The 19091-nt window shown below is 35.7% G+C and overlaps 3 protein-coding genes across 4 annotated transcripts; 2 read left to right on the top strand and 1 right to left on the bottom strand.

The window, feature by feature from the left end:
- The first annotated feature begins 6123 nt into the window (after nt 1–6123).
- On the top strand, nt 6124–7453 carry LOC106325913 (reticulon-like protein B14). The gene is given in 6 exon segments (XM_013763961.1): nt 6124–6229; nt 6232–6351; nt 6442–6628; nt 6698–6827; nt 6918–6987; nt 7178–7453. Coding segments are annotated over 6 exon segments (783 nt in total). The 3' UTR covers nt 7348–7453.
- Nucleotides 7454–16180: 8727 nt separating this feature from the next.
- LOC106325592 lies at nt 16181–16859 on the top strand. The gene has a single exon (XM_013763640.1). The coding sequence runs from the start codon at nt 16280–16282 to the stop codon at nt 16571–16573; it is 294 nt and encodes a 97-aa protein (XP_013619094.1). The 5' UTR covers nt 16181–16279; the 3' UTR covers nt 16574–16859.
- Nucleotides 16860–17205: 346 nt separating this feature from the next.
- LOC106325590 (transcription factor bHLH109) lies at nt 17206–18366 on the bottom strand. 2 transcript variants are annotated; one of them, XM_013763639.1, is made up of 5 exons: nt 17954–18223; nt 17763–17828; nt 17617–17682; nt 17383–17544; nt 17206–17299 (listed from the first exon to the last, which is right to left on the bottom strand). In XM_013763639.1, exons 1-5 carry the CDS (start codon nt 18221–18223, stop codon nt 17261–17263), a joined length of 603 nt encoding a protein of 200 aa, XP_013619093.1. In that variant the 3' UTR covers nt 17206–17260. The 2 variants fall into 2 exon arrangements, with proteins under 2 accessions (XP_013619093.1, XP_013619092.1); XM_013763638.1 differs by having other exon boundaries at nt 17383–17682; nt 17954–18366.
- Between the last annotated feature and the right edge of the window lie 725 nt (nt 18367–19091).

A 19091-nucleotide genomic window follows, 5' to 3' on the forward strand; every position in this document is an offset into this window, starting at 1 on the left:
AGATCAGCGAACACCGGGTGAACAAAGTCTTGTGTTGTTCTTTGCTGACTTGATGTCAAGCCTGAAAAAATCGAAGTTAATCAACATCAATCACTCAATCAAACGAGATAAAACATGAGAAATTTGATCTAAAACTCTATAAGTGGTATCAGAGCCAGGTTGGGTGCTAAGTATAGAGTAAGATCAGATCTGACAGGAGAAAGGAGAGAGATCTCTTATCTGTAATTGCGTATTGCGATTGTTGTGGTTTGAGGTATTCTTGCTTGTGTTGTTGTGGTTGTTGCAGTCTTCGTGTTCTTGTTGCAGTGAATCTCAAGATATCTATGGTTCAAGATGGAGCCTACTCTTGGGAAGTTCAACATGGATAAGTTTAATGGAAATAGAGACTTAGGTATGTGAAAGTTTAAAATGATGGGACAGCTCGAGATCCAAAGCGGTCATTGTTGATGGCTACACGGTTTACTACACCTCGGAAAAACAAGAAGAAGGTGAGAAACTTGTGCTTGATCAAAAGAAGTTCGAAAAGGATTTAATAGTTAGAAGTTACCTACTTGAGCGACTCCATCTTGAGGAAGGTCATGCACGAGCAGGCCGCTTTAGGCATGTGGAAGTCTCTGGAGAAACTTTATCAGCTCAAGTCTCTTCCAAACCTGATCTATCTGAAGAAACAGTTCTCATGTTACAAGATGGAAGAAGACAAGTCAATTGAAGAGAATGTGGATATATTCTTGAAACTAATAGCTGATATGGAAAGTCTGAATGTTAACGTAACTGACGAGGATCAAGCTGCTCTCGAGTCTCCCTACTGTGTATGAGCCACTGGTCCACACTCTTCAATACGAACTGGCAGAGATATTCTTACTGTCTCTGAAGTTGTTACCTCAGCATATTCAAAAGAAGCAGAACTTAGACAAAAAAGTTTATTAAACAAAAAGAAGTCTTCTTCTGAAGGGTTATATGTTGAATCAAGAGGAAGATCATCTAAGTGGTCTGACAATGGTAACAACAAGAAGTACAACAGATCTAAAAGCCGAGACGATCGATCTAAGTCCAGAGGCATATCAAACAAGACAAAGAAAGGAGTATTTTCTCATGTGGCAAAGAAGCTCATTGGAAACATGACTGTCTAAACAGAAGACAGAGAAACAATGGTGAACAAGAAGTGAATGCAACAACTGAAATCAAACAACCACTAGTACTAACAGCTAGTATACATGATTCAAGAAAGGAGTGGGTTCTTGATTCAGGCTGTACGTTTCACATCACACCAGACAAAGAAGTCTTATTTGATCTACAAGAAGGAGATGGAAGCAAAGTTCTAATGGCGAACAACACACAGTGCAAAGTAAAAGGCATTAGCAAGATCATGATTACAAATGAAGATGGTACCGTAGTCATTCTTAAAGATGTTTGCTATATGCCAGACATGAGCATGAACTTAATCTCCTATGGAATGCTAGAGACGTCATGATGTAACTATCAAAGTGGAGACTTCACTATAACATTCTACAAAGATGGACAGAAAGGGATTACATGCAAATATGAGAATGGTTTGTACTATTTACAAGGTAATGTATCGCACGGTGAAGTAAATGTCAGTTAATCTACTGATATGAAGACTAAATTTTGGCATTCTCGATTGGGTCACATGAGTTCTAAGAACATATAGTTACTTGTAAAGGAAGGTTTTATACAAAAAAAATGAAGTGGGGAAACTAGAGTTCTGTGAAGGTTGTGTGCTTGGAAAATCACATAAGCAAAGTTTTCCAACGGCTAAGCATACTGCTAAAGGCATCCTAGAGTATGTACATTCAGATCTTTGGGGTTCTCCATCAACTCCGGGAAGTCTTTGAGGCTTCAAGTATTTCATAAGTTTCATTGATGATTTCTGTAAGAAAGTGTGGGTTTATTTCCTACAAACTAAGGATGAAGCATTCTCTAAGTTTAAGGAGTGGAAAGAAGCAGTTGAAAGGCACACAGAGAAAAAAATCAAGTGTCTACGTACTGACAATGGTTTGGAATATTGCAACAATCATTTGATGAGTTGTGTAGAACATCTGGAATCAAGAGACATCGAACATGCACCTATACGCCTCAACATAATGGAGGTTTAGAACGTATGAACCGCGCCATTATGGATAAAGTGAGGAGTATGCTTGCAGAAACTGGTTTGGGACAAGAGTTTTGGCAGAAGCTACTTCTACAACACTGTATCTGATAAACATGACACCAAATTCAACCATAGACTTCAAACTACCAGAGGAAGTTTGGTCGGGGAACATGCCTGATTTATCACACTTGAGAAGGTTTAGTTGCACAGCCTATGTTCATGTTACTCAACAGAAAACTAAACCGAGAGCTGTGAAGGGAGTTTTCGTAGGTTAACCGTTTGGGGTTAAAGGTTACAGAGTTTGGGTTCCAGAAGACCTAAAGTGTACTACAAGTAGATCTACAAGGACACACTAGCTAAGAAGCCTACAGATGGTGAAAATGATGCAGTTTACACAGGCAAACAAGCTACGAAATCCAAGAAGAAAGTCTCTTTCAGTTCCAGTCTGATTCGTGGACCTAGTGGTCCCAACTATAAACATGGTGAGACATCAGATCTTGGAAATACAAACGTATCTCAACAGGAATCAGAGTATCAAGGAATTTCAAGTGAATCAGAAAGTGATGATGAGACATAGGGTTTGACTTTTGTGGAAGACACTGAATCTACGAGTTCTACTGACAACTACATACTTACTAGAGATCGTATCCGTAGAAAAATGTGAGGCCACCATCGAGATATGAGGATGCAAACTTAGTTGCCTATGCTCTAGCAGTGGCAGATGACATTGAGAAGAAAGAACCTAAATCTTTTGAGGAAGCTAAGATGAGTAAAGACTGGAAGCACTGGAATAATGCTGCTGATGATGAGATGGATTCACTTTAATTAAATCACACTTGGGATCTCATAGAAAGACCAAAGGGTAAAAAGACCGTGGGCTGCAAGTGGATTTTCAAGTATAAACCGGTATCCCTAGAGTTGAGGATAGACAATACAAGGGAAGACTAGTAGCGAAAGGATTCTCACAGAAGGAAGAAATTGACTACAATGAATTCTTTCCACCAGTGGTCAAGCACGTCTCAATAAGACTGATCCTCTCAATTGCGGTGAATAAAGATTATGAATTGGAACAGTTGGATGTCAAGACCATGTTTTTACATGGAAACCTAGACGAAAGGATTCTAATGGATCAACCTGAAGGTTATGTAATACCAGGCGATGAGAACAAGGTGTGCCTTCTACGGAAATCTGTATACGGTCTAAAGCAATCTCCTAGACAATGGAATCTACGTTTTGACAGCTCTATGAAGAAAGGAAAAGTTCCTACAGAGTGAATACGATTCATGTGTCTATATGAGAAACATAAAAACTCCAAAAGCTATATATCTACTGTTGTATGTTGATGATATGCTAATAGCTTCAGGAGACAAGACTGAGATTCAGATGATGAATGACAGTCTGAGCAGAGAATTCGAAATGAAAGATTTGGGAAGAGCTTCCAGAATTCTTGGAATGGACATTGTCCGAGACAGAAAGAAAGGAACACTAGTGCTATCTCAGGAAGCCTACATTGAGAAAGTACTAAAGAGTTTTGGAATGGAAGATTCTAAGCTAGTCACAACTCCATTGGTGCCTCAATTCAAATTGAAGATTCTAACCAAGGCAGAGGCATTACAACAAGTTGCAAAAATGGAAGGAGTTCCTTACGCGAGTGATGTGGGGAGCCTAATGTATGCCATGATAGGCTCCCGACCAGACTTAGCTCACGCAGTGAGAGTTGTGAGCATGTTTATGTCCAAACCAGGAATGGATCACTGGCACACAGTTAAGTGGATTCTTAAATACTTGAGGGGTGAATCTAAAACCAGTTTAACGTTTGTTAATAGTTCAGTTTGTTCAATTGAAGATTTTTCAGATTCAGATTATTCAGCTAATTTGGAAAGACGACGATCAGTTACTGGTTATATGTTTAAATTTTGGGGTAATACAGTTTCGTGGAGATCAAATTTGCAATCAGTTGTAGATCTATCGACTACTGAGGCGGAGTATATGGCACTCTCTGCAGCAACCAATGAGGCAGTTTGGTTAAAAGCTATATGAGAAGAACTAGGTCTACAGACGAGCAGTGTCAAGATGCATTATGATTCACAGAATGCCCTAGCTGTAGCAAAGAACAAAGTATTTCACGAAAGGACTAAACATGTTGCTAACAAATATCACTTCATCCGTGATATTGTTGCTCAGGGTGATATTATCCTACACAAGATCCACACAAGCAAAAATCCAGCTGATTTCCTAACTAAAGTGTTACCTGGTCCGAAGTTCAGGTTTTGTTCTGAGTTAGTGAACTTGTTATGAAGAAGAAGCGGCTTCGGGTAACGATGTGTCTCCATTGTTGGTTACCTCGCAAAACAAAAGAGACATTGAGGTTAGATAACATAAATATAAAACATCAGGTGTTCTCTACTCTTATTGTCTTGAACCAACTTGAAGAAAAAAGATAGAATTCGTTACCGAGTATTGGAAGCGAGGTGGAGTTTCTCTGGAGGATTTCAGGTGGAGTCTCTTCAGGTTTCCTGAAACAGAGTAAAGATCAGAGTCAGAAAGGGTTTCTACAGTCAACTTAAGTTCATCAGAAAAGTTTCAGTATTCATCGGAAAAGAGAAAGGTAAGAGAAGACTTATATGGGTTCAATGATGAGGAAAAGTTGAAGCTATTGCTGTCAGATGGTTGATTCTGAAGCAGTCTGGTTCATATCGGGTACATGCAGAGCCGGTGAAGATTCGTCGGTTCAGTTTTTGGGTCATGCAAAGTGTTCAGATCAGAAGTTGGGCTTGAGTCCTTTGAAGATTTGCTGAAAAGACAGAGAAAGGTTTAGTCGGAGAAAGAACCGATGATAAGTTACTTTAAGGAAAAGTAACAGAAGGGAAAAGAATAGATACAGAGAGCACCTTGTTGTTACACGGGTTCTCAGGAGTCGGAGGAGCATTGTAGAAGCTTCAGAAGTCGTCGGAGACAGACACAAAGCGGCGGAGGCGTCGGATCGCCTTAGAGAGAAGGGAGAGAGACAAGGTGACTAGGGTTTCGTAGAGAGAGGGACTGCGCTTTGGTTTTTTGTCTGAAAGGTGGAGATTGTGGACCTAAGTTTAGCCAACACTCCAAGTGGTCTTCGCATTCTGTGGCCCAGCTCGTACGAAACCTGCAAGAAAGAATAAAGCCCAAAGTCTCAGCCCATATTTTGTGAAACGGAAACGCTGCGCTTTGGTTAATCAAGTGGATGAGTTTGTTATAACAAACTCGTGAGCTGGCATCATCACTATCACGAAACAGAGAGAAGGAGAATTCGATCGAGTTACAGAGAAGAGAGAAAAGGAGATCGACTTAGCTTGATTTCGTGAGGGTTAGCATTGACGGAGTTGCGAAAGTGGTATACGGTCAGAAGTACCATCCCGGCAGCGACTTTCTGATCTTACAGAGTATATGATAAGCAAGCTTGATTCCTTGTACTTTCTCTTGATCCGCCATGGTTGTGATCTTGTAACCTTGATTGGTATTGATAGTGGAGCAGTTGAGAGATACCGACTCCCTCCCTAGTGAGTAGATCAGCGAACACCGGGTGAAAAAAGTTTTGTGTTTTTCTTTGCTTACTTGATATCAAACCTGAAACAATCGAAGTTAATCAACATCAATCACTCAATCAGACGAGATAAAGCTGAGAAATTCGATCTAAAACTCTACATGGCTTATGTATAATTTTGATTGACTCCTTAGCCTTCCCACATGACCTCAACCAGGGGTGCTAACAATCATGAGTCATTACTCACGTCTGTATGGACCTAATCTAATAGGCCCATTACAAGGCCTAGTGACAACATTCTAGCCTCAACTTGGAATATATGGAATAATGGAATAATGGAATATACTTGCATGCGAAAGGGTTTAAGTAACAAAGAGCTCAAATGTTTGATAACTTTTTGGAATATATTTTCGATCAGTACAAGTAATGAACGATTCTCCGCAAGATATTTAAAATAGTTTACACATGCAATAATATTTAAGGATGAGTTTGCAACATGCAAAAGCCATACCTTTCCCTTTTCTCAAATCACTTTCTTCTTTATGAATCTAAGAACGAATCCTTGCTTATATTCGGAGTAGAGAAGTATATATATAAACCTTGCATCTTGATCTTAGCTACCAAAAAGGCTACATAGCGATTTACGGGTCCGAAATGGATGAACATGGAGCTTCTTCATCCAGGAAACGAAGATCTCTGTACCACAATCTAGGAGGAGGACACTGTAACATTATATCTTTATTCTTATTGTTTATATTAATTCTCTGCTTTTAATCTTCCTATCTGAACGAGATTTACTCTTGAAATGTTGTAGTTGCTGATGTAATGTTCTGGAAGAACAAGAAAGAATCAGGAACAATCTTGGCGGTATTCACATTGATATGGTTCTTGTTCGAAGTGGTTGAATATCCTTTCATCACTTTCATCTGCCAGATCCTCTTGGTCTCCATTTTTATATTCCTCATTTGGTCTTACATTGGCTCTTCACAACTAATTCAGCGGTAAAAAACATTAACACTTGATTCTTCTTTATAAAACCAAGTACTGAAACAACACGACATTTCGCTCAGGGAACCACCAAGTATTAACGATCTAAAGATTTCGGAATCAACTTGGAGATTCTTGTTCAACAAGATAAATTGGTTCATCATCAAATTGTATGATATTTCAAGTGGAAAAGACTTCAGACTCCTGGTGTTGGTATAAACCCATTATATAAACCTTAATTTAAGAAATATTAATCACATAAATATTGTCTGGGTTGAAAACTTGTTTCACGTTCTTTTTCAGGCCGTTGTTTCACTATGGATACTATCAGTGGTCGGAAACTATTTCAGCTCTCTAACTCTCCTATTCATTGGTGAGTCTTTATGATTTTATCTAACTAGAGTTTGCTATAAAACTAATTAGGATTCAGTGTTCAATGATGCATCCATCTGTGCATTAATATTACACATAGCATAATGACATTTATCATATCATCCGATAAAGTAACATGATGATTATTATAGAATATGTATTTAATTACATTGTGTGACTTTTTGGTGAAGTATTCGTGGCTCTGGAGACGATACCGATGCTGTATGAGCTATACGAAGAAGAGCTGAATTATGCAGCAAGTAAAAGCGGGAGGGACATGAAGAAGCTATTTAAAGACTTCAACTCTAAAGTCATTAACAAGATCCCTAAAGCTAATGCTAAAACTAGGAGGCATATGTAAATTTATATCAATCTTCTGAATTTGTACATCTTACATATTAAAACTGATATAAGTCTTCGTTCAAGTAATCATGAATACTCTTTCTCAAAAAAAAAAAGTAATCATGAATAGTTTGTCGAAATGATAAGAAAAATATTTCATATGTATTCAATGTGTATTAATTATACTTCGTTTTTATGGAAGGTGACTCAAACACTTGGTCGAAATGATAAGAAAAATATTTCATATGTATTTTAAAATATGTAGGATTATGATGATCTTCAAATATATATATATATATATATATATATATGTGTGTGTGTGTGTGTGTTTGTGTCTTAAAGCTACTATTTTCAAGTTAAATAGTAACAGGGATACTATCTTCAAGGAAAATTTTATATAAATCTTTAAGACAAGTGTGCTTTATAAATCTTTAAGACAATTGTCCTATTAGAAAAGCAAGATTTAAAAGAATCTAGAATTTTTCAGTCACAGGTATACATAATTTGGATCCAAACTCTACTTATTTTTACATATTTTCAGACTTTTTAGATTTTTATTTTATTGGATTTTCTTAAGAAATGTTATCTGAAAAAAAAAACAATTGTTACTTTCGTTGTGGACTGGTGGTTCCACGTTTTTTAGCTCCTACGATCCCACTTAAGAGTTTATTGGAGATTCTGTTTTTATTTATAATATATATATATATATAACACCCTAGACCGTTCACGGTTAATAGGCCATCCACGCCTGCTCTCTCGTCCATGGGCTCCATCCGTTCCAAGAATCGGTGCATTAATTTTCCAAAGGCCCAAAAATCTTGTTTACTGACCCTGCAATCACCACCCGACTTTTCTCCGTGTTTTGGCCTCATTCATACGGTATCGCAAATCACTTCCCGATAGGTCACCTATCATTTCATTACTCCAGCTCAAACCCACTTAACTCTAGAGTTCTAAATGGATGTGTGACGGAAAAAGTAAGTCAATTTTGGTGACATAAGTAACCAAATCAATTCTCTTAAACATTTCAATATATCACAACTCGGGATGTTATAATTCACTCCCTCTCACAGAATGCAACGTCCTCTTTGTGCCCCACGACAGGTCTCAAGACGCCTCTCGAATCAGAACCGAGATGACTAACATGGCTCTGATACCACTTATAACGCTCCGACCGCCCACGACTAATGGGCCACCCACGCCCACTCTCTCGGCCCGTGGGCTCCATCCCGTTCCAACGGTCGGTCTTTTAATTTTTCAAGGCCCGAAAGTCTTGTTTACTGACCATTCAATCACCACCAGACCTTTTCCGTGCTTTGACCTCACTTGCACGGTATCGCGAACCACTTCCCTATAGGTCACCCATCCTTCCACTACTACAGCTCAAGCATACTTAACTCTGGAGTTCTGTACGGATATGTGACACAAAAGGTAAGTCAACTTTGGTAACATAGGTAGCTAAATCAATTTTCTTAAGCATTTTCCATATATCATAACTCGGGATGTTACAATTCACTCCCTCTCAAAGAACGCAATATCCTCTTTGCGCCCCATGACATGTCTCAAGACGGCTCTCGGGTCAGAACCGAGATCTCTAACCAGCTCTGATACCACTTGTAACGCCTCGACTGTCCACGACTAATGGGCCACCAACCCCCGTTCACTTGGCCCGTGGACCCCATCCCATCCAACGGTCAGTGCGTTAATTTTTCCGAAGCTCGAAAAAATTGTTTACTAACCCTGCAATCACCACCCGACCTTTCCACGTGCTTTGGCCTCACTCGCACGATATCACAAATCACTTCCCGACAAGTCACCCATCCGTTCACTACTCCAGCTCAAGAACGCTTAACTCTAGAGTTCTAAACGGATGTATGACGAAAAAGTAAGTCAATTTTGTTGACATAGGTACCCAAATCAATTCTCTTAAGCCTTTCCATATATCACAACTCGGGATGTTTCAATTCACCCTCTCTAAAAGAACACAACTCCCTCGTTGCGTCCCATAACATGTATAGAAAACGTTACGGAAATGTTACAAAATTCATATTAAATGCATTGAGTATGAGTTCAAGGCACATAAGAGCCGTAACCATATTTTGACTCGTAATCAATCCATAAAGACCAATCAAAAATAAATAGGCACTCAAAACAAGTACATGTTCGAGTATTATTGAGCAACTCCTTATCAATTTTGATTCATTTTAATATAAATATTTAAAAAAATACACCGGATTCAATCACTACAAGAAAAGTTGGATATTGTAACACAATTTTGCAACTTTTATTTTTTGTTAAAAATTTGCAAAAGTTTTTGCAAATTTTTTGCAATAATGACCATACCTTACAATTTTATTGCAAAATCATAACAAAATCTTTTTGTTGCAAATTATGTTGCTAAATTCCAATATTTTTATAACATATGAACATATGTTGTAAATTTGTGAGAATTATTCAACGATAACGAGTTGACGTTTTTTAGCGTTAAAAACATGTCACAAAAATGTAACGATTAAGAAGAACTCTTATGACAATTGTGAAATTATGTATTTTGGATTTTTAACTCTTAATAACCGTGGTTGGTTTCATTTTATTGGGTTCAGGTGTCAACAAAAACATTTGCCATAAAACTAATTAGTTTTCGCCTGATATACCATTAACTTTTCTTATCAACCTAAGTATGATTTAAGATTGATTAATTTTTTTAGTCTAGTTTATATCTATTTGATTTATATCTATACATATTTTCATAATTATTAGGTTTTGTGCATATCCACAACTGAGAAAAAGAATATTGCATAGCCTAATTCTACGTTTGATTTTCATTCAAAATATTTAAAATAAGTACAAATATTCTAACCAAACTAATAACAACCTTTTTGATATTTCAGTTGTCTAACAGTTCAGAATCTTCTTTAGATAAGTACAAATGGATGCAAATATTCTGGCGGTTAGATTTTTTTTTGAATATAATCACAATTATATTAACGCTTATACATTTATATATGTATGACATTCTGCTTTCTCTGTCTCTATATATATTCCAAACTTTTTCTGGAATACAAACTAAAACATAACCCATATACATATCTATAATTATAAGCCACGCACATACATTTCTATATTTAGTATTAGCATTTTCAATTTCACTGGACGATGTGTGTTTGTTTGTATAGGTTCTCACAGACATGTGTTTTAGCTTTTGCTGGAGTCAGATTATTTCAGTTAATTTTTTGTATGTTTCGTAGTCAAATAGTCTGTGAGATCCGACGGTAGCTGGGTTTGAGTAGAAAATACCAGGTATGTCTCTGAGGAATTATAATTATTTCTTTTGAATGCCTTATAAATTTGTTTTCTTAACTACATTCTTCTTATGTTCAACAGTCATTCTAATCAATGGTGTATTTTCTGCTATTTTCCCAGAGAAGCACACATCAAAAAGGATATATAGAAGCTTGAAGAAATAGAGAAAATCAGTCACAAAAAAAATAGAGAAAATAGTGAAAAGTATTTTTTTCCTCACAATCGCTTGGTGTAAAAAACATTCTCTCATTTTTGTATTTTATATTTATTTACTGTGAATTTTGTAAAAAGTTATTATAATTTGTTGGGTGGTTTCGTCTTTGATTGCTAAAGATATAGTTATTTTAATTGTTACAAAATTTATCTAATAATCAGTTTAATGAATTTTGTACAAATAACCAGCTTATTATTATTTTAATTAATCAAGTAGAAAATATTAAAACCAAAAAATATACCGTGAAAAGAAAACCAATGCACATTACAAAAAAAAAACAATTCAACCATACATTGCATCGTTGCATTGGACTAGACATTGTCGTGATAATTTAATAAGCTAATGGTTGCATATAATATTTTAAAACATTTTTGTTTTGATTATTGGTTACAATAGTTGTTAGAAATTTGCAATAGTGCTTGCTATATGTGTTTTGTAGCAATGATTTACAACGACGAGGAGTAGCAAATGAAATGTTGTAATTTTGCTTTAAATTTACTACACCATTGTCATCACATTAATGCAACAAATATAACAAGAACATAATTTATCGCAAATTTTGCAATACTCATGCAACAAATATGATTTTGCAACAGTCAATCAGCAGCAAGATAAAATTTGTTGAGACTTCGTTACAATTTCTATGTTTGCAACAATATATTGATTTTTTGCAATAATTTTTTATGTGTTGCAATACTATTATTTTCTTGTAGTGAATCAACTCGAATATAATAACAAAGTACGAATAAAAACTATATAAGGGAAAAAATTTCAGATATATATCAAATGTAAAAATTTATATTTAAATATGAAATAGTATTAAATAAAATTGAATTGAATGAACGGAAAAAATAGCATAACAAACACAAACACAAAGTTTTCTTTGGTCTTTACTAATCAGAACTTTTTTTATTGACGAGCCACAAATATTGCACCTATCAAAGCAACTAATAGAATTATTGAAATGAGTTCAAACGGAAGAAAACAATTTGTTGATAAAAAAATTCCTATTTGTTGACTATTACTTATTAAATTTTGTTCTAAAATCTGGTTTAATCTTATAGTCCAAATAACCATGTACCATGATCTATCGAGAATCATATCAATTAATGAAAAAATAATAGTTGTACAAACCAATGAAGTAATCTCATTCCCAACAGTCTACAGATTTAAATTTATGGAATATTGAATTATTCATGAACATAACAGCAAATAACATTACATTTATGGCATCCACGTAAATAAAGAGTTGTGCAGCAACTACAAAATGAGAATTTGCTAAAATATACAATAAAGATATATAAACAATAACAAATCCTAAGTAAAATGCTGAAAATATTGGGTTATGAAGTAATACCACTCTCATACCTCCTACTAACAGGGCCGGGCCTGGATACAAACCCATCAAGCATGGATACAAGTCCATCATACATTTCCTTGAGGGCTGATCAATATAAAAATAATTTTGGGGCCAGTTTTTCAAATGTTTAGATAGTAGAGGTGGTGAAAGCAGTAGTTACATGAGTCGAATTGTTAGCAGTTATCAAAACCTAATCGATTGTTTTCTAGTTATTCCCTTAATTCTCAATTAACAAAGTCTTTTGTTTCTCCTACAGGTTACATCATGTACTAACCATTGTCCATTGGTAAAGTTTTTTTAAATTATTAGTCTTTTAAAAGTCCACTATGGAGTCATCTCTTTTATATCTAGTCTTCCAATCATCAATCTTTTTATGTTAATGATAAATTATTTTTACGGAAGCCAATTTTTTTTCCTTGTTTCTAGTCTTCCAAATGCCAGGTACAGCCTTGCCTAATAGATGACTAGATCCCAGAGAAAATAAAAGAAAACCATGTAGTGGTCCAGACAAATCTATTATATTATTAAAAAAAATATAGAAATTATTTTAATTGAACGGGAATTTTTGTTTTAATATGTTTCTAGAGTGAAATTAGAATCTAATGAATATAAATTGATGTATCTAAAAATAGATAAGTGGACGATAATTAGGCGTAATCGTGGTCTTTTTGCAGTTTATCACTTTATCTATTTATTCTCCTAGTTTGTGCAGTTATTTTTAATCTCTTATCCTGTTAATAATGTTCAAAACTCAACTCCAGAGAAAATCATTTTTCAGTGATTATGATGTATGAACAAGCACAAACAACAATAAACTTTTGATTTATATATATAAGAAAAAACTTTCGCTTTATTTTGGGAAATAAATTAATGTTATATATAAAATATCTTTGATTTTCCGTAAGAAAACGCTAACGCTTCTTTGGATTCTTCAAGGTCACTAGAAGACAATCCAAAATCAGCTCCTGATTTCTTTAGAATGACCCTGGTACTCCTCCAAGCGTACCTATTTGCTTTGTCTCGATACCGGAAATATTTCAACTTTTGTTGTGTTTGTATTAAATGTTTTGAAAACTTGACTAGACCGATAGCTAGGTCCGACCGGTCAAGCACGACACAGTAAGTTTTCTGGTTCGCGTTTAATTTAAAACCATGATTTTTTTTTGTCATCGGTTTCATTTCATAAACTCAAAACAGAGTACCGGAAGAACACCAAAATTTGGGAACAACATCCATTGCATAAACAACAACAACTAAAACGAAGATTGTGCAAAAATTAAAAGAACATGATAGCGGAGTGACGAGAGGGACAAGGTTCCTGACGAAGTAACCTGTAATCTCAATCAAATCCAACCATGTGCGCATGGCAAAGAAGGGGACGATAAAGTCCGAAAGAATCTGAAGACTCGAGTGTCCAGATGATAATGTTGAGTGAGGAGCTTCCTGCGGCATTCCATCCTTGGCTCTTAAGGCAGAACTCACAATCCACGTTCCATTAGCCGAACAATTTGGGAAGTTCTCAACCAATTCAGAGGCGACCAAACACCTCTTCCAAAAGATTGATTGTTGTGAGGTGAACCACCATCGCCAAATAGACAAGCTTGAAACAACATAATCCATAGCCACAAAGACAAAAGTCCAGATAATAGCCTCATAATGAGGTAATAACCTGGTTCTATAAAGAGTAGCATCCGGATACTGAGGTAAAGGGAGCTTAAACCTGAAACTCAAAGGGTTTATAATATCCTTACTACTAGGTAAAGAACCATTCAAAAGCAGCATAATCTCTTGATTACCAGGAAACAAGGACCTCTTACTAAGGCAATCAGATCTATTCGGAGGCAATGATCGAACAAGAATGACTCACTCCAACAAGATATGAACACCATACCTTCCGACAGCAGGAAGCAAGGGGAGATGGGTCCAACAACATGTAACCAAGGTTTCAAATGAAGGATAGACTTTGACTTAGAACTGCACATAGCAGTAGAGAACTGCACTCCAAAGGTTGCGCTGAGGTAATAACAACTGCATACAGAATACATACCACCGCCAATATTTCAACTTTCAAAGTCCAGTCCTCTAGGACTTTAAATGATGTGCCATGAAGGGAGGTAAGCTTGCAATCAGTTGTCAGTAACCTCAAAAACCTTGCAACTAATATCTCAACAACCTCTTGTTGATAATAAGGCAAATCCGGTAAGGGTGACTTAAACGAATCATGTTCCACACAAGAGACCAAGTTTCTCGGCTTTGACACCATAATTAGTTGGAGGAAGGAGGAGACTGTTTAGACACGTTAAAAACCAGCGAAGACCAGTAAATCGGATAGAACCGGTGACTCGGACAAACTAGATTTTCTGAAAATCTCAAAAATCTAAAAAGAAACTGAAACAGTAAGCTCATGTTTTCGTTGCTTTCTTATCGTCGATTTTGAAGAATATAATTGGTAATTAAACTTGTTTTATGAGTTAAACAATCGTTGATTTTTTTTTGACCTAAAAAAGGAAAGAAAGATTGGTTTGTAATTAGTTCGAGTAATTAGTTTTTTTTTTGTTTTTTAAACACGAGCAACTAGTATTTAATTCGAAATTGTACACTTTGTTTATACATACTCCTATTTTTTCCTTTTAATTGCAAATTAATCTTACTGTGACAATTCTTACCTTTATTGATTTTCAATATTTAAATTATTAAATATTGGTGAAGAGAACTTAGCATAAAATTGTAAATACAGCAGTGACCATCAATTCAAATAAACCAATAAAATAACCGTTTGACATAGTGATCAAATACATTCCTATCAAAAATAATAAAATAGCTATTAAATGATTAAAGTAGGCATGGACGTTCAGGATCCCAATCGGGTTTCCGTTTTGTCCAATCGAGTTTCCGTTTTGTCCAGTCGAATCTCGCTTTTTCAGGTTTATCAAAATCAACCTCATTCGGGTTATATGCAAGTTCGGTTCGGGTTCTATAGAATTTGGATCGGGGTTAGTAAATATTCAAAGAACCGGTACAACCAGATATACTTTCAGGTTCTGGTCTTAATCGGTTCTTCAGTTTAGATATACCTGATTTGTATCTACTTTGTCACCAAAACATAAGTAAAATCGGGTTTTCGGTTTTAAAATACATGATTAGTACATATTTTGTAACCAAAAAATAAGTAAAATTGATTCGAAAATAAGAAAGGAACATCAAACGTGATCGTTCAAAATCAAACGAAAGGTAAACATAGTTATTGATAGAAAGAAAACCAAATAAATGAAAACTAAGTTCTCATGAAATGAGAAACATTATTCAATGAAACAAAACTAAAATCTCAAAACTTCAAGGTTCAACCGCCACCTTTAACCATCGGGTATTTGGCACAAGTTTTTTTTTTGAAATTTTGAATGTTTCGGATTCTTCGGGTATCTATTCAGGTTTGGGTTCGATTCGGATAATACCCATAATTTAAAATACCATAAAATAAGATCCATTCGGTATTTATGTTGGATTCGAATCTGTTCAGATTCATTTTTATCTTATCGGATTCGGTTCAGATTTTTGAGTTGGGTTTATTTGCCCACCCCTAAGTCTACACACCAGTTATTCTTATTACTCTCTCTTACGTTTCACGAGTAGAGCTGTTTTATGTCACATATATTTCATTTCAAATCATTTTGTTTAGTTCTTTAAGAGTGGTCTTCTAAAGGTATGTTTGGGCATCGATGCACCGAAAGAGCCGTCGTGTTTACAATTATGTCATTTATTGTGTTACTTTTAAATTTTATTTACTTTCCTTTTGAGAAAAAGAATTATTTTACTTTCATGGGGCATTATTTCTTAACTTCACTCAAAACTATTTTTTTCTTAAAGGTAATCAATCACTCTTAAAAGTTAAAACTATTGTGTTTGGATAACAATAAAAGTCAGCTATTCAGTAGTGAGATATGACGAATGGCTCCACATACATATTGGTAAAACTAGTTTGACCATAGAGTTAAACCAAAGGCCAAAGTGAAGAAAGAGTCGTCACATCTGTGGTGACTGCTGACTCGAAATAAACTAAAACCACACATTTGAAAGATGCCAATTACTCTCTCTTTCTCGCTTTCTCTCTTTCTTTATCAACCAGTCACAATCGTCAGAGACTCAGAGCGATGCACAAAAACTTGTACAATGGTAAAAGGACTTGCGGCCGTGGCGGCAGATAACGGCGAAGGCATCAACATCTTACTCTACATTTGGGCAGCAGTTTTAGCTCTCTCCATTAGAGCCGCCGTGACTTTCACTTGTAGCGACGGAGCTTCAAAATCTCAAACTGACGACGTGCATGGCTCTGCATGTGCCGCCGGCTGTGGCGGTGGTTGTGGAGGCTGAAACGGCTGGCAGAATTTTTGTTTTTCTGTGTCAACAACATGCAATTTATCTATTAACCGGCCTAGTGGTGACACAACGGCGTCAGTAATACAAACTGGTATGTTATGATAATTTAACGGGTCTAGTTTAAAGAGGTAGTTTGGTTCAGATTAAAGGAAGTTGAATACAAATCATACTTGCTTTCTTGTTTTAATATATATTGATAATTTGAAGGAATTTGAATACAAATCAAATTTGGTTTCTTGCTCTAATATGTATAAATAATTTGAAGGATTATGAATATAAATCATACTTGCTTTCTTGTTTTATTAAGTATCAAATTTGTTGTTTTTTTGACAAATAATTTAAAAAGAAAAAAAAAATGGAGTTGTTTATTAATTCTGCATACGGCAATGGGAGTTGTCGAGCAAAACAGAGGAAATAAGTGGTGTCACAGTTCGGTCCATCAATTAAACTTCATATCTAAAAGAAACTTATCCATTTCGAGACGTATTATATATATATATATATATATATATATATATATATATATATATATATCTAAGTTTACAACAACAGTATTTACAACAACAGTATCTAAGTTTTCAACAACAGTATTTAAATAAATAAATAAACAACAGTATTTACATGAGCAAGAAACGATTCAAAAACCAGCAGGGTCTTAAATAAGAAGCAATAAAGATTATACTAAATTTGAGTTTGATTAGGCGGCGCCGTTTCATATACCTGTAATGCAAATTGATGGCATAAATCAGAATCTGTTGAATAAGATAAGGTTGTAATTAAATCGAAGTAGCAAGGATCCATACCTGATGAAATTGCGTGTTAAAGGGAATGTTTTGGTGAGGCATCATTGGGATTCCTGGCGCATAATAACACCAAGGACTAGTGTATGGAGACATACATGGTGCTTGAGCTCCATAAACTGGTGCCATGTAACCCGCAGGCTCTGTGTATGCTTTAGACATCATCTGGACCACATAAGACTTGGTTAATTCGTGAATGTGCGTGTGTATTCTATCTGATGAGAAAAAGTATGTTACATCTATCTGATGTTTCAAGCTTTTTATGTATTCTACGATGCTTTCAAGCTTTGTTGCAAGGTCGGACTGTAGATAAACCCAAAATAAAGAAGCATTAGAACCTCATTATCGTATTTGATTATATTAATGTATAGAGTAATTATAACCTTTGCGCAATTAGGCGTCAGCTCCTGTAATATATCTACTTTATCTCTTATAAGTTGTCGTCTTTTCTGCACAATTTAGAAAGCAAGAAAAGAAAATAAACATACTTTAGCTTGGAAAGCACGCAAGAGAAGAGACCAGATAAGGGATTGTTGTAAGTTGTAACTTAGATATATAGATCCTCCTAGCTAACCTTCTCCATCAGCACACGATATTCCATGGAACGTTGTCGTTTACCCGCATGGTTGTTCTTGTTACAATGACTTCTTTTGTCTCCCTGATTACTTGTCTTGGTAACATCCTTAGGCTCGGAAAAGAAAAGCGTTGAAGAGCTCGGGTGCGCACCGAATATCTCTTGCAAAGGGTTTAGTTCATTATGATGTTCTGAAGACAACGAAGAGATTATCTCAGACAGTGAATATAGTTCTTCATCATGAGTACCGCTGTTGTTGTTTATCTCCATTGATGATCAAGTAAATTGAGTTTTTCTTTAGTTTATGAGACTGAAGAGGAAGCTAGTAGAGCCAAAAGCTATAAATAGGGGATGTGATCTAGTTACGAAGCTGCTTTTGAAAGTTGCATCAACTGAGCGGAAAAAAAAAAACAGATGATATTGCTTCGTCCCGTGGTTTTCTAACATTGATTATCCACGTGAAGTTACAATTTTTATTTTTATCATGTTATATAATATGTTTTTTTTTTATATCCATATATACGAAGCAAACATATTTTGTCGTTGTTCTGTTCCATATGCTTTCTCACTCTTTCTTGGTTCCAAGCACCAATTTGAAGGCGGCATGGAAACAAATAGTCATTCTTTTTTATTTTAATGGGTGAACTGGTGAAATAACAAAAAGATAAACTCTGCTCTTAAGGCAGAAGAGATGTTTTGGAGACAGAAAAATAGGGTTCTCTGGCTAAGAGAAAGTGATAGGAATTCAAAATATTTCCATGTATTGGTGAAGCAAAGAAGAGCTAGGAATAGCATAACACAACTTTTAGATGACAATGGGAATGTGGTGGAAGATGAGGAAGGGTTAGTAGCCATTGCTACTAGTTACTTCTGACAAATTTTTGAGTCTTCCAACCCTGAGGATATAGCTGATGCGCTATCAGAGATCTCACCTACGATTACTAGGGCAATAAATGAGGACCTGACTGCTCCAGTAACTGAATGGGAGGTCAAATTGGCATTGTTTGCTATGCACCCAGAGAAAGCTCCAGGACCGGATGGAATGACAGCTCTCTTCTATTAGAAGTTTTGGGATATTGTCGAAGATGATTTAACTTGTATGGTTAATCAGTTTCTTTTTGAGGGAACAGTGGCACAT

The sequence above is a fragment of the Brassica oleracea genome, chromosome C2 (assembly GCF_000695525.1).
Source record: "Brassica oleracea var. oleracea cultivar TO1000 chromosome C2, BOL, whole genome shotgun sequence".
NCBI classification, from domain to species: domain Eukaryota; kingdom Viridiplantae; phylum Streptophyta; class Magnoliopsida; order Brassicales; family Brassicaceae; genus Brassica; species Brassica oleracea.